Source organism: Scomber scombrus, chromosome 18 (assembly GCF_963691925.1).
Source record: "Scomber scombrus chromosome 18, fScoSco1.1, whole genome shotgun sequence".
In the NCBI taxonomy this organism is placed as follows: domain Eukaryota; kingdom Metazoa; phylum Chordata; class Actinopteri; order Scombriformes; family Scombridae; genus Scomber; species Scomber scombrus.
In genome coordinates, this window is record NC_084987.1 from 19,415,686 (window position 1) to 19,429,746 (window position 14,061).

Here is a 14,061-nt window from a genome sequence, read left to right on the forward strand (position 1 = left end):
CGTTTTATAAAATTATCAAATCTACAGAAATGGGAATAATTGTAATGTATCTATTTACAGCTCCTCATATGCTAGTCGCAAATTCATTAGATCCATTAGTTAAGGGGAAGTTTGGAGTTTTCGTGTTCATTAACTGTCCGTTGATCTCTAGCGACTGAATGAATGAACTTTATTTATATAGCACCTTTCATGCACAGAATGCAGCTCAAAGTGCTTCACAATTCAGCAGCAAAAACAAACAAAAACACAAGTTTTAAAACCATACACATACACAAGAAAGAAGGGAGAAAATAAGAACAATGAGTGTTACTATTTATAAAATAGCATTTACAGTTTCTTTGGAAAGAAAGAGGAAACAGTGCAAATGTGACGTCCCATTTTTCAAGTTTGAGAGCTGCGAGTCAACAGATTCTAAAAATATTCAGCTGTGAAAGTTCAATCCAGATTCACGAGTCAAATAAATCAAAACTCTTGACATTTTCCATTTTTAATGAAACAGTCCATCCAATTGCAACTCAATGGTTTTATTTCTTTTACAATGTGAACCACATATATCATACCAACAATTAAATGTTAAGTATATAGATTAGCCATTTATTACTTTTTAAACAAGTAAGTATCAAGAAACAGCTGATAATAGTGTTGGCTCCAGAGACACGTGGCATGAGTCAGCCTTTTTCAAACACTGGATGAAGGCCGGTGACTGGCTCAGGGGGAGAAAAGAAAAACACAAAGTGACCCTCGAGTTTAACCAGGCTAATCAGCGGGGGTCAATGCTGCAGCTCTCTGCAACAGCGGGACTGCAAAGACGGCACATAGAAAACTCTTCAGTCGAGCTTTTAAGGAAAACTATCCATGTTAGATGTTTTAGTTTATTCTTCCTGTCAGCAGACACTTCACATCATCTCCCCTTTAACTGACATGTTGTCACGCAACAGAAACTCAGGGAGACTGGAACCACTCGTCTGTAGATAAATGCGTCATTTGGTTTCAGTCGAGAGTGCTACCGATGCCAATGTGGAGTGTTCACACACAAAATGGTGAGTAAAGTGTCTGGAGGAAGTAAATAAAAGAGAATATTTAAAATGTATTCCTGTGACTTAATGAAGAGTGTGAGAGCCTTCAAGATTCACTCCATCTCCAATCCTCTGTAGGTCCTCTGCACCGTATTCTCATGGGGTCGAGTCCCAGAGATTACGAGACTTTTAGGGCCTATGTTCCTATTTGAAATAAATGGATCCTTCCTATGATACATTATTCACTAGACCTGTGATAGCTGAGGCTACCCAGAATTTTCACTTTTTTTTTTTTTTTTGCAAAATGTACATTTTTAAACCCAAAAAGCCTCACCAGTGATTACTTGTTGACCCTCCGTCAGTCAGAGGCTCTCTGTAGGCAAATCAAATCTCAAATTTTTCCTAAAATGAAGATTAACATTTATCAATCAATCAGTGGTTTCACTTGTTACTCCTAAATGCAGAACTCTTCATTTTGACATAGTTCATCTCTTTTACTGACTAGCCAGCAATTGTGTAGGAATAAAAAAGAAAAAAAGCCAACCTATAAACGCAAGAAATTAAATCTGTGAACAAAATGTAACAGAAGTTAAAAACTGGCATGCTTTATACAACTAAAGAAAACCTGTGTTCCAGGTCATAGAAAGGTGAGAGGGAGTGAACAAGTCAACAAAAATGAGGGAAAAGGGAAGGAAACATCGACATCTCCACAAGTCAGCTACTGAGGGCAACACAGAGAGTAACTCGAGGGTTTTTACGCCTCGCTGACAATTTACTTTAGCACCACTACAGCTGGGCATCAATGGAAATATTAAGAATGCATTTACCAATTAGACAACTAAAAGATCTTTAACCTCTTACACTTTGTTAACTTCCTATGCTAAACCGAAGCATATTGCATGTAACAAATTAGTCTGTTGAGCCCACAAGCTCTTTTGTTAATACCCTAAAATAAGCCAAACATCAGTACGATACCAGTTCACATTACTTTACTCAATAGACCCAAGATTTCTGACTCGTGTGACATCAGTGTTTCTCCCTCTTGCTCCCTCGCAGAAGGATGGAAGGCAACAACCATTTCAAGAACGAAACAAGTTGCATTATCCTGTACCAAGTAAAAGCAAACCCATCCACGTCTCCTTTTTTTTAATGCACACACCCCTTTTAGAAAAAAATAAAATAAAATGTTTTAAAAAACAGGCCCTGTCTTAACACCCAATCAGACACTCTCCGGCAAAATTATCCCCAGTGACTTGTGTGCGCTGGCTGACATGTTGGTTGGGAACATTTCTGTTTTTTTTTTTTCATTTCTTTTTTTTTTTAAAAAGCACCAATTATCTTCTAATAAGTTAAATGGTCAGTCATACAGGGGAGGATTATCTGAATACAGCTGGATGAATACAAATAAAGCTCACGTGCAGAAACACCCCACAGTGTGATCAAACATTTTTGAGGGGGCTGTTGAAATTAGAGGGGTGTATGTGTGTGCGTGTGTGCATGAGCTCTGTTTCTAGTCATACCAAGTACTGACTTTTTTTTTCTAAGCACCAACCGGTGAGTGATGTGTGATCGGGCCAAAAGCAGGCCTGTTTAGCGCTGGACAAGGCTACAGCTGGGATTACAATGGAAGAGCCGATTTGTTTTGCATGAGTTAGAGGTGAAAGCTAAGTGCAAAAAATCCTTATTGCAACTCATCAGAATAATCACACAATCACATAAACAGCAGCTGCTTTTGTAATAAGACTAGGGCGGGGGGGGGGGGGGGGGGGGGGGGCGTCACAGGCAGCAAACAGGCTGTCTGAGAAGCTGTATACACAAAGAAAAAAAAAATTCCTTTCCATTATCCTTAACAAATACAAACAACAACAACAACAACAACAAAATAAAAAGGTGGAGAAAGAACACGAAATTAATTTGGCTATCACTGCTGCAAACAGTGGCAAACAAACCTAGAATTTTAACACTGGTGGTTGAACTAAAAAACAAAAACCGGACAACGGGCTGAACTAAAATGAAATCGAGCCACTGTTGAAGCAGAAGAGTTAGCAGAGAATAAAGTCTAAATGTCCAACATCAATAGCCTGCTATTGGTAGTTACATGCCGTCAATCTAGTAGCCAGAGAAAGGGGACTGGTTACAAGCGACACGTTGAGGCAGGACGATGCCACGGATTTACTCCTACTGGGCGATTTAGCTCCACCACTGACAGGCAACGCCGACTGAGAGCTGCAATGATGAAGTAACAGAAAAGAACAGGTGGGGGGTTTTGTTTGACGCAGAGGTGAGTGTCTGACAGGAGTTGGGTCCAACAGTTTTGGCAAGCAACTCCGTTCACTGAGTGAGACGATTTTTGATCATGGCCCTCACTTCCTTATTAAGGTGGTGGGTGAGGATGAGTGAGGTTAAGGGAGGGAAGAAGGGCACAAATGTGTCAAGGATCAAGTGGCTTTTACTTTTTTTCTTTTTAAAGCAGCACAGTGCATTTTTCACCCCGCTGAAAACTGTCTGCGTCCCAGAATGAGTCGGTGTCTTCCTCTGTCGTCTCCTTTCCAGGGCAGCGACGTCTGTGGGGTGTGTGGGTGTCGTTCCAGACCTCCCGATCGACCAAACACACACCTGCACAGTGTTTTGATTGCAGATCAGTGATTTGAAGTACTAGTGTAGTACTAGTGTAAGGAAAGGAGACAAAGAATAGATTCATCCAACATTTGAATAGACTGATCTGAGAACCTCCAGTCCCCATCTTTAGCCCAGATTCTTTTGCACAGCCAGGGATCCGAACGTCAGTCTGTCCATCTGCACATCTGTCCACATAAGCCCATCCATCCCCCTCTCCTAGCCTTGGCTTTGAAGGCTCCCCCCTCCCCCAACCCCCTCACACACATAAGCAGGCAGCACATCAGATCATCCTGTTGCGTTTGTGAGTAGGGGAGTCTGTGATGACGTCACTACACTGGGTGGAGTTTCGTTTCCTGGTTCCTCCTCCTCCGGCAGAGGCGGAGCCTGTAGAGTCCAGATGCAGTGCCATCTCCTCTGAGATGAAAGTGTTCAGGTCGACGTCTTGGAGCCCATTACGTCTGCTGCGGCACACCGGCCCTGAGCCGGAGGATCCACCACCACCAGTGCCGCCTCCGTTACTACTGCTTCCACTCACGTGGGTGGGGGACCCCGGCGCACCGGAGCGCACACTGATACTCGCCATGGCTCCACTCAGACCTGAGGAAGGAGGAGGAGACGAGATAGATAGAGAGGAGAGAATAGCAACAGAGAATGGAGGGGGAAAAAAATACATAAGCAACAAATTGTTGTATAAAAGTACATTTTTGTCAGTTTTGGGTTCATTTTTCTGAGAGCTTTTTAAAAATGGTAAAAATTATCTTGTCAAATGTTTTTGCATGATGGCTACATTCAGTTTCATTCAGCATTTAAAAGGACTGTCGTACACACACACAAGAGTACTTGACAGGACTTTACATCATTAGTCAAAGTCACTTGCTTGGGCTGTTATTTCATTCCCTGTCCTCGTCTCCAGTTTGGATTTCAGAGGTGAACAGGAGTCACAAGGTTCAGGCTGCTTGAGAATGGGATTGTTCGGATGTTTGCCACGAAATAGCAGCTACCTCTCTCACTCTCAAACCCTCACACAGGTCATGTCAAAGTTTACGCTGAACCCAACAAACTTTTGTCCCACAGTAGCTAATAAAACAGATTACTTTTGGCAACAGTGACTATATGAGGCAGAAAAAGGTGCAACATCATACGATACCGTAGCAAGCCCATCAAGAAGGCATTTCTGTTCCCTGAATGTAAGAGTCACTGAATGCCATCCAACTGGCTGATTACACTATGTGCTGTATTCCTGTTGTGTGGCTTTCTCATTTTGAGTCCAACAGATCTACACTGGTCTTCACCTCAGTGGTAATGTTATGAAAACACACAGCAACCAGTTTTGAGCTACAGATCTGTTAAAAACACATGAATGTTCTAATCCATGTTTGGGGATGTTGCCAAAGAACTTGTGAATCTGATTGTGAGGTTGCAGCTGACTTTTTTCCCCACAGAAAATCTAAATGATTGTATCAGTCTCAGCACACACAAACACTGGTGGTGAAATGCAAACGGTATCTGATGACTGAGAAAGGAGACACACTGGAACCTTCTGACTGAACTTGCATTTCTGTAACCTAAACCAGTAAATGCCTAACATCCTCATCAGTGCCCTCAGTAACACCCGAAATGACCCTGTAAAAATGTGAGACGCTGAATATTCACTTGCACTGACATAATGCCAGAACTACCAACACAATGTAAATTAATGTTACAATTAGAAACAGCTTAATCCACATATGTAGAAACACCTACCATTAAAATAACTTGTCTCAGTGGGGCATACTGTCTCACACACACATACAAAGTAAGGCCCTCTTTCACTGTTGGCCAATACTGCAAAACACCCGTGCAAAACATTCCCTTATCTCTGAGCCACGACTGACTGACACACACACACACACACACACACACACACACACACACACACACACACACACACACACACACACACACACACACACACACACACACACACACACACACACACACACACACACACAATATATGTAACCACAAATCCCAATAAAAGATTACTAGAAAAACATTTCCAACTCAGGAGACAACCTGATTTAGTAAAGTATCCAGTTTACTTTTCAGCATATTGTCCCCTCATATGAACGACCATATCTCACACGATCAATTTAGAGTGCATTGCTCAATCTCACATTTATTAAATGTGTGGAATATATTTGGGTTTTACACACAAAAGCAGATATATTCTTCTAAATCAGTACCACTGATTTTCTATCCAACAATGTAGATACCTCCTGAGGTGTAATTAAAGTTTTTTGATGGCGTCTACAATGACCACTGGTGTGTAAGCTTACCATGCAGTGCTATGGCCTCCCTGAAGGGCTGGAGGTCTGCTTCCACAGATGAGCCAGTCTCAGCTGGTGAATTAGCTCGGCTGGGGGCCACCATGGTCAGCCGGGTGCTGGCCCTGCCAGTCCTGTGAGGTGGCGCTTTCCCACATAGAAAGCTGATAAGATCCTCCCTACGTATGGTTCTCCTGCGCTTTTTCACCCAAGCCAACATATCCTGCAATACAATATAAGCATTTTTCATCCATGATTTTGCCAAGGTTTCATATTTATTAACATTGAAGTTCTACAATGATAGATTATTTTATCCCCCAGGTCTATAAACTTAGGGCAGTTTATGAACATAACCAGTAAGTATAAACAGCGTACCAGTCTATGTAGATAAAACAAAATTCTAGTCCCTAATTAAGCATATAGAGGGAGAAACCAACCTTATTACGGCGTTGGTGGCCTATCTGGATGCCCCGGTCAAAGCTTCTCTGATGGGCCTCCACACTCTCTGCGATGGTTGAAGACACCATAAACATACCAATCATCATCACGTATATCAAAGCAAAATGTATGGAATCTTTAAAAGTGACAGTATTTTGGTCCATTTGTGAAAACTTTTTTTTTTATAACCAATAGCTAGTGACTTCCAGAGGGTGCCAGCTCCTCGCCACTCACTAGCACTAGTACATAATCTACGTTGGAATCCTCTGCCCTTTTTTGGGAGATAAACTGCCAAAGCGAGAGTCCAGTCCAATCTCATTCTTACTGCTACAAATAACCTCTGTTTCACTGGTGGATTCCTGACATTGTTACAGAAAAGTTTTAACCTGTAGTCTGTTTTAAACCACACAATGAATGTGTCTTTCACTGACATACAAAAGCCTACACGCCCTGTGACAGACTGATCAATATGAGCTGATAAGGGTGATAATGACCATGTTTGTTTACCACATGATGGATACACCTGTCAATAAAAACATGTCTTTGTTTATAAGTTCAATGACAGGCAGCCACAGAGCATATTGATAGAATAAAGCACAAAAAGCAACTGTAGGAGTGGTAGGTGACAGATCAATAAACCCTGCTCAAAGGCACAGGGCTAGAGTGGAGAGCAACTTAGTTACCTTTGTAGAGGTTGGTAACTGCTGTAGCAGCATTCTGAAATGGCACCCACAATGACAGGCCCTGCTGATGGCATACTCTGTCTGTGAGAGGAAAGGGAAAATATGTTTGGTTTCTATACATAACATGCAAACATAATCTCAAAGCAAGAAGCGTTGTTTCATGGAGATTAATATGACCTGAGGACAACAAAACATCTGAGAGGCACAACAGCTTGGTGATATAGTGTCGAGGTGAAGATCATTCTCATTCGCCATTTTGTCTTGCATCTACAATTGCAGAGACAGGGTTTGGCATAAAAATAACTGTCAGCCAGCGCTAGATGGCCAGCTTGGCAGCAGCTTGTTTAGCAAGAAAGCACCGACACACCAACTTAACTGCCCTCTCAGCAGTAAAGTTGCTAAGCCATGTCAAACAAACATGCCAAACATGTATAGATCTAACACGTCCAGCTCTGTTTATACGGACCGCAACTGAGGGACTGAAAAATAACAGCCCTAGCAGACTGAAGACAAACCAATTTTTTTTCCACAGCGAACCAATAATATCCTCGCCATTTTGTGATTATAACGCTGGCTACACGTTGCTAAACAAACTGCTCACTCAGCAGCAGACCGGACGTTTATAAAGCAAGTGTGCGCTTTGGTGCTGGTTAACTCTATGTCTTTGTGGGACATATGAACTAACTAACTCATAACGTCCGGTATAACAGATGGTAACACTGACAGTGTTCAAGACACTGTCATCTGGGAATGTCGCGTAGATACGATTGTTGTTACCATCGCCATTTTGTAACTAACTTAGCTTGGCTAACCGCTGCTGTCTAACTTGGGTGTCAACAAGCTAACATTAGTTTATTGAAAAATATATTAATGTTCAGTTTTAGCTACTTTAACTATGTATGTCAATCAGGATGATGTTGTTACACCCTCGAAATACTTTTAAAACAACAGATCTCAATTCATAACTTATATTTGTTCAGCTAAATTTAGCATTGCAAAATCAGCTGTTAACGTTACCCAGTACTGGCTAGCGAGTTTGCTAACAAGCTAGTTAGCATTGTGCCGCTAGCGTTAGTTCACAGTAACAGCTCGGGTTAGTCAGTAAAGGCTGGGCTGCGAATCAACAAACCAGAAGTACACTGACAATGTTGGAAACACTGACTGAACAATCACACATATAGCGCCGGTTTGAACCTTTGTATAACTGTGCCACAGCAGTGGCAGAGTTCTGAAACAGATGCCACAGTTTCTCCTGGTCGTTATCGGCCTGCTCCTCGCTCGGCTCCCTCTGCTCCGCTTCGGCCAAACACTGCCGCTCCCATTTTGAGAACCAGTGCTCGGGTCCGTGTTCCTGTATCTCCGAGTCTCCGTCTTCTTTCTTCTCCTCCATTTAATACACCAAAACTCGGGGGGAAATGTACCACTACGTGTTAAAGGTTGAATAACTGGACACGTTGTTACGAATTATGTGAGCAATTTCATGAATACTGTTACCGTTATTACTATTTCGCACTATAATATCTCGCAACTCGCTATTGCCACCATCTGTGACGAGAAGCTTAGCTAACTATTTTTCTTAGTTGCCGACGTCGGGATATATACAACGCAAGCTACCCTGTTATGCGCTTCATCCCGCCCCTTCACTGTAAAGTCTAACGGCAATTGGCTATATAGATACTGCAGGGAGGGCCTGAGCGCTGAGCTCAAATTTTATTTGGCTCTTTGACATGTCCATCATAACACTGCCACAAAAGAACCTCAGTGAAAATTCCCCATTACTAAAGCTTGCAAGAGAGTACGAGTTTTGTCATGAAAACTGCTATTTATAATATAATATAATATAATATAATATAATATAATATAATATAATATAATATAATATAATATAATATAATACATTTACATTTACATTTACATTTACATTTACATTTACATTTACATTAATAAAAAAAGCTTTAACATAAACCATAACAGCAACATAAAATGAGATAAATGAGAGTGAATCAATAAGAACAGAAAACTGCGAAGGCACATTATGTCAAATGTAGCTGCAGTATCATTTTCCCCCCACTGGATGGTGTCATTGATACTACTCAAATAATGAAGGACTGTGCATTTTAGTCATGGACCGTCTGGTTGTGGCTCTGCAGATAATGTGACTGTATTATTGTGGAAATGGACACTCCCTTGATAATGGGATACATTGTGATTATATTTTATCTGTTAGTGGAACTCAGTAGTGAGTACACAGTGACTTTAAGGTTGTCCTACACAATGCCATATAGAGGAGTTGGTATGTTTCACTAGTGAGTAAAATAATAAGCATATACCAAGCATATGAATGTCAGTGCATAAGAAGCATCAAAACTGTACATTTCAGTAATTAGAATTAGTGACACTCTTCAGTTTGTTATGTACTGATTAATTAACCAATTGACACATTCACACCCCCTATGCGAAATGAGCAACAAGGTTTTTAGTCTATATGAGCCTACTTCAGGAATTCTGAATGAAACACCTACAACTGTAGTTTCTGCAAACCCTACTTAAACCTTTCAGTTTGTTTAACACAATAATATATTAGTTGTTTTATTTATTTAAATACTGTCATCCAGTTGAATATTTAGGCTGCATGAGCCTATCATTTTCATGCAGTGCAACCAACATACATTTACTAATGATTTAAAAATAAAAACATTAAAATAAATAAATAAGTAGAGAATTCTCAGAAAAAAAGTCAATTCCACTAAATAATAATGACTATGTAAATAAGTAAATAATTAAGTAAACAGACTTGTTTAGACTTTGAATAACACAAGAACAGTATTACACTGATTGTAATTTGAATTATTTCAAATAATGTAAATGAATTTGTAAATAAACTAATAGGCAAATACAAGTAAAAACAAAACGAAGCAAATAACATACTGTTAAAAAATAAAGGTTGGATAACTTTCAGTCACTTACCAAACAGTGCTGAACATTTTTTAATGTTTTACTGAAGTGATAAAATACTGCCTTGAATGCCCTTAATAAAGATGTGTTTCCTGACACAACACACACAACACATTTTGTGTACATTTCTATGTACACAATGGATGTACTCACTGGCCAATTTGTGCTGCTTATGTTAGTGAATCAGAGTCATCCTAAATTGAATGGTGCGTGTCCGCTACTGTAAATTAGAATACTGCCATGCCCCCATTTCTCCATATAAGAAGAGCTCGGTTTTGAACAGTGCAGCAGTGGGCCGAGCATTGCAAAAAAAGGCTGTGATGTTAAAAATGTGGTGAAAAAAGTACTGCACCCAACTGTTTTGCGACGGTTTGGGTAATAAATTATTTTTAGTATGTGAAATCACTTTAATGATTTTCCATGTTACTGTACATGATTAATACATTGTGAATTATACTGTCAGTGAGCCGGATGACATTTTTAACCTTATTATTGTCAATTCTCTGAGTATTTTCATACTCAGAAAGAAACAAGATACTGTTTCTCATTAGCTCCAGTCATTGCAAGTAAAGTATTGGTCATACAGGTGTGCTCAAAAAAAAAAAAAAATACAACAATCCCCTTGCAATTTCAATTGTAGCCTACATCATGGAGCATCATCAGTTTATTTTCATGTTGGTCTTGAGCTAGAGTGCATAACAGCAGAATTTAGCAGACCACCATATCTCCGTGAATGAGTGAATGAATGCATATATAGCCCTATACTGTAGGCTACATAAATAAAAGAGACATAAAAAGTTGCTCCCTTTGATCAACAATGAATATTTGCCTACAGATTATAAATATGAAATATTATAGATTAAATAATAACATGTAGTAACAATAAATTAATGAATATGCAAATACATAAATGTATACATGACCCTATACTCTAGGCTACATACATTTAAAAAATTAATATAAGCATGCTGCATTTCTGCCATCACGCCTTTGATTGGTGTAATAGGGGTTCATACCACAATTGAACAAAATTCCAGAGTTCACTTGCAAGCCTCAGTGAGGTGGACCAGTGTCTACTTGTTGGGTCCACACCAGAGGTGTCGGCCTGCATTCACACCAACCCAAACAGACATCAACCAAGGGGTAAACACACCGGAGTTCAATTCAACCGGGCAAAACAAAGTTGGTGTGAATTCAAAATTTAAATTTAAATTCAAAATTACTTTATTTATCCCTAAGGGGAAATTCGATTAGTCTGATAACTCTTCTGTAAATTATTGAAGAATTAGACAGCCTGATGGCTTTAGGAGCAAAGGATCTTTTAAATCTCTCCGTCCACTGCTGTTTTTTGGGTCAATAAAAGTGTTGTGTAGCGGATGATCCGGGTATTTCAAGATGGCCTCGAACATCTTGACAGTGCATCTCTCAACCACCTCCTCCAGTGTGTCCAACCTGGCTCCAATCACAGAGCCAGCTCTTTTGACTAGTTTGTCCAACCGCCTTGCATCTCTGTGTCTGATGCTGCCTCCCCAGCAGACTGCAGCATAAAACAACACACCACCACAGACTGATAAAACATCTGCAGCATCTTACTACAGATGTCAAAAGATCTGAGCTTCCTTAAGAAAAAGAGGCAGCTCTGCCCCTTTTTGTAGAGAGTGTCTGTGTTTAGGGACCAGTCCAACTTATTATCCAGGTATATACCTAGATATTTATAACTTGGCACCACCTCGATGTCCACCCCACAAGTATTCACTGGCTGAAGAGGGGGCTTGAACCTGCGGAAATCTATGATCATTTCCTTAGTCTTTGAGGTGTTCAGTAGGAGATAGTTCTTGTGACTCCAGTCACTGAAGGCTTTTATCAACCTTAGACTTACAGGTCAGTCTTGACACACTGATAGACTGAAGACAATTTCCCAGGTTTCATTGTTAAAACTGGGTGGAAACAAAGAGTTTTAGAAGAAAAAAAAAACCTGCACTGCATAACCTGCAGAATTCTTTAGGGTGGCCCTTCATACTGGGGCAGGGACAAGCAGTTCACTACAGAGAAGAGTGGAGGAGAGCATCATTTCAAGTAAGGTGTATTCTGAACAAATGTAATCTAAAATCTATCTCATCTTTGTTAACAGCCATTCTCGCCAATCTCTGACTGTCTGGTATCACAAGACTATAATACACTGTGCATTGAGCTGTCTCAGAATGTGGCTTGGATAATTGTGTTTTTGATGGAGTGATGACTAGCAGCTTAATCCTGCATGGTGTCCATAATTACCCAGGCTACTGTAAGGTTGCATGGTCTTTGTTACACACACATAGACACATGCACACAAACTCTTTCTATTGCCCTCACTTTGCATGTCACTTAGGTACAAATTAGCATGTACGAATTACAATGGCTCTCTCCCCACCTTGTCCTTTTCATAAAGTGGTTGGGAGGCCAACAACATAACTTTGTCTTCATGTTAATAAACGTTATAAACATCCACCTCTTGTTCTAATATTGGTTCTAGAGTCACATAAGTCATCCTTAGGCGAACATGAATATCTGAACATTTCATCACAGTCCATGCAACAGTCAATGAGAATGTGCATGTCTACAGCAATGCTAACATCAGCACGCTCACAATGACAATGCTAACATGTAGTCAAAGTCCATAGAATTCATCCCCTGGGGACCATGGGTCTCTGTACCAAACTTCACAGCAAGCCAATCAAGATGTCAAGATATTTCAGTCTGGGCCAAAATGGTGGAAAGAGCACTAAAATGTAAAGTAATACATCTTTCCAGGTTTCCAGCTGACCTGTGTTGTTGGTTTGCATTTGGAGGCATCGTGGTTGATTCTCAGAATGAACCTGCAGGCACAAAAAAAACAAAATATATTTCCTCAGCTGTCATAACATAGCGCTGTATGCACTTTAATGTTCATCATGTACATATCTGAATGCACCAACAGGGAATGTACATAATTAGTTGATAATTAATCACATTTAAATCATTGGAGCTCCATTTATCACAACAAAATGTATTTTGGGTTTTCTAATGCTACAACCCTCATTTGGAAAAATGTAAGCATTTAAATTTTACACCAGATAGTGCCACCTAACCCATGCATCCATCCATCCATCAATCCATCAATCCATCAATCCATCCATTTGTTGGTTTAAGCTGGGTGAGTAGTGGGGTACACTTGGAAGGGTTGGCAATCTATACAGTACATATAGAATAATTAAATCTATTTTAAAAAATATATTCCTTGACTCACTAATTAACCTGAAGTACGTCGTCCGACTGTGGGAGAAAAAGCATACCAATGGAATGGTAAATGGACACTCAAAGCGCTTTTACACTACGTCTCATTCACCCATTCACACACTGTTGGCAGGGGCTACCACGCAGGGTGCCAACCTGCTCATCAGCAGCCCAAAGACACGTCGATATATGGACCGGAGGAGCCGGGAATTGAACCGCCAATCTTCCAATTGGTGGACTACCGCTCTACCTCCTGAGCAAGTAAACTCATACAAAGGCCTGGCTGGCCAGCAGATGCATACTTTGAGGCAACCATGCTTACCACTGAGCTTTTTTTTAGCCTAGTTAGGTTGGTGATTACATCAACACCACAGTACATTTTCCCACTGATACACCTCACATCCCTCATCAAATACATTGTTGGATAATTTTATATATAAACAATCAAATGGATATCAAAACAGAGAGACTACTATCTCAAATACTTAGGTAACTTTTTTCCCATCCCTTATACGCCATTTTAAATGGTCACACAAGCTGAGTAAATTGAGTGATGTATGCTTGCATCTCTCAACGTGACAAATCAATCAGTGAAGATTCTCTATTTTCCTGTCATTGGAGTCAACTGAAGCCAAGGTCATGGTTATCCAAGGAAGACTAAATGGAGGACAACTGGGTTTGGATATCTGAATATGCTTCTTCAGTTCTAACTGACTGTGGGGTCAGTAATAGCCTACCACTTAGTTCATTAGTGCTCCTGGCTGTTGCAACGACAGTTGTTAGAGCCTGAGT

At 40.3% G+C, this 14,061-nt stretch overlaps 1 protein-coding gene across 1 annotated transcript; it reads right to left on the reverse strand.

Annotated features, from left to right (window-relative positions):
* Window positions 1-471: 471 nt before the first annotated feature.
* On the reverse strand, window positions 472-8,642 carry hapstr1a (HUWE1 associated protein modifying stress responses a). The gene is made up of 5 exons (XM_062438856.1): window positions 8,257-8,642; window positions 7,063-7,143; window positions 6,379-6,446; window positions 5,954-6,164; window positions 472-4,232 (listed from the first exon to the last, which is right to left on the reverse strand). Exons 1-5 carry the CDS (start codon window positions 8,450-8,452, stop codon window positions 3,916-3,918), a joined length of 873 nt encoding a protein of 290 aa, XP_062294840.1. The 5' UTR covers window positions 8,453-8,642; the 3' UTR covers window positions 472-3,915.
* Between the last annotated feature and the right edge of the window lie 5,419 nt (window positions 8,643-14,061).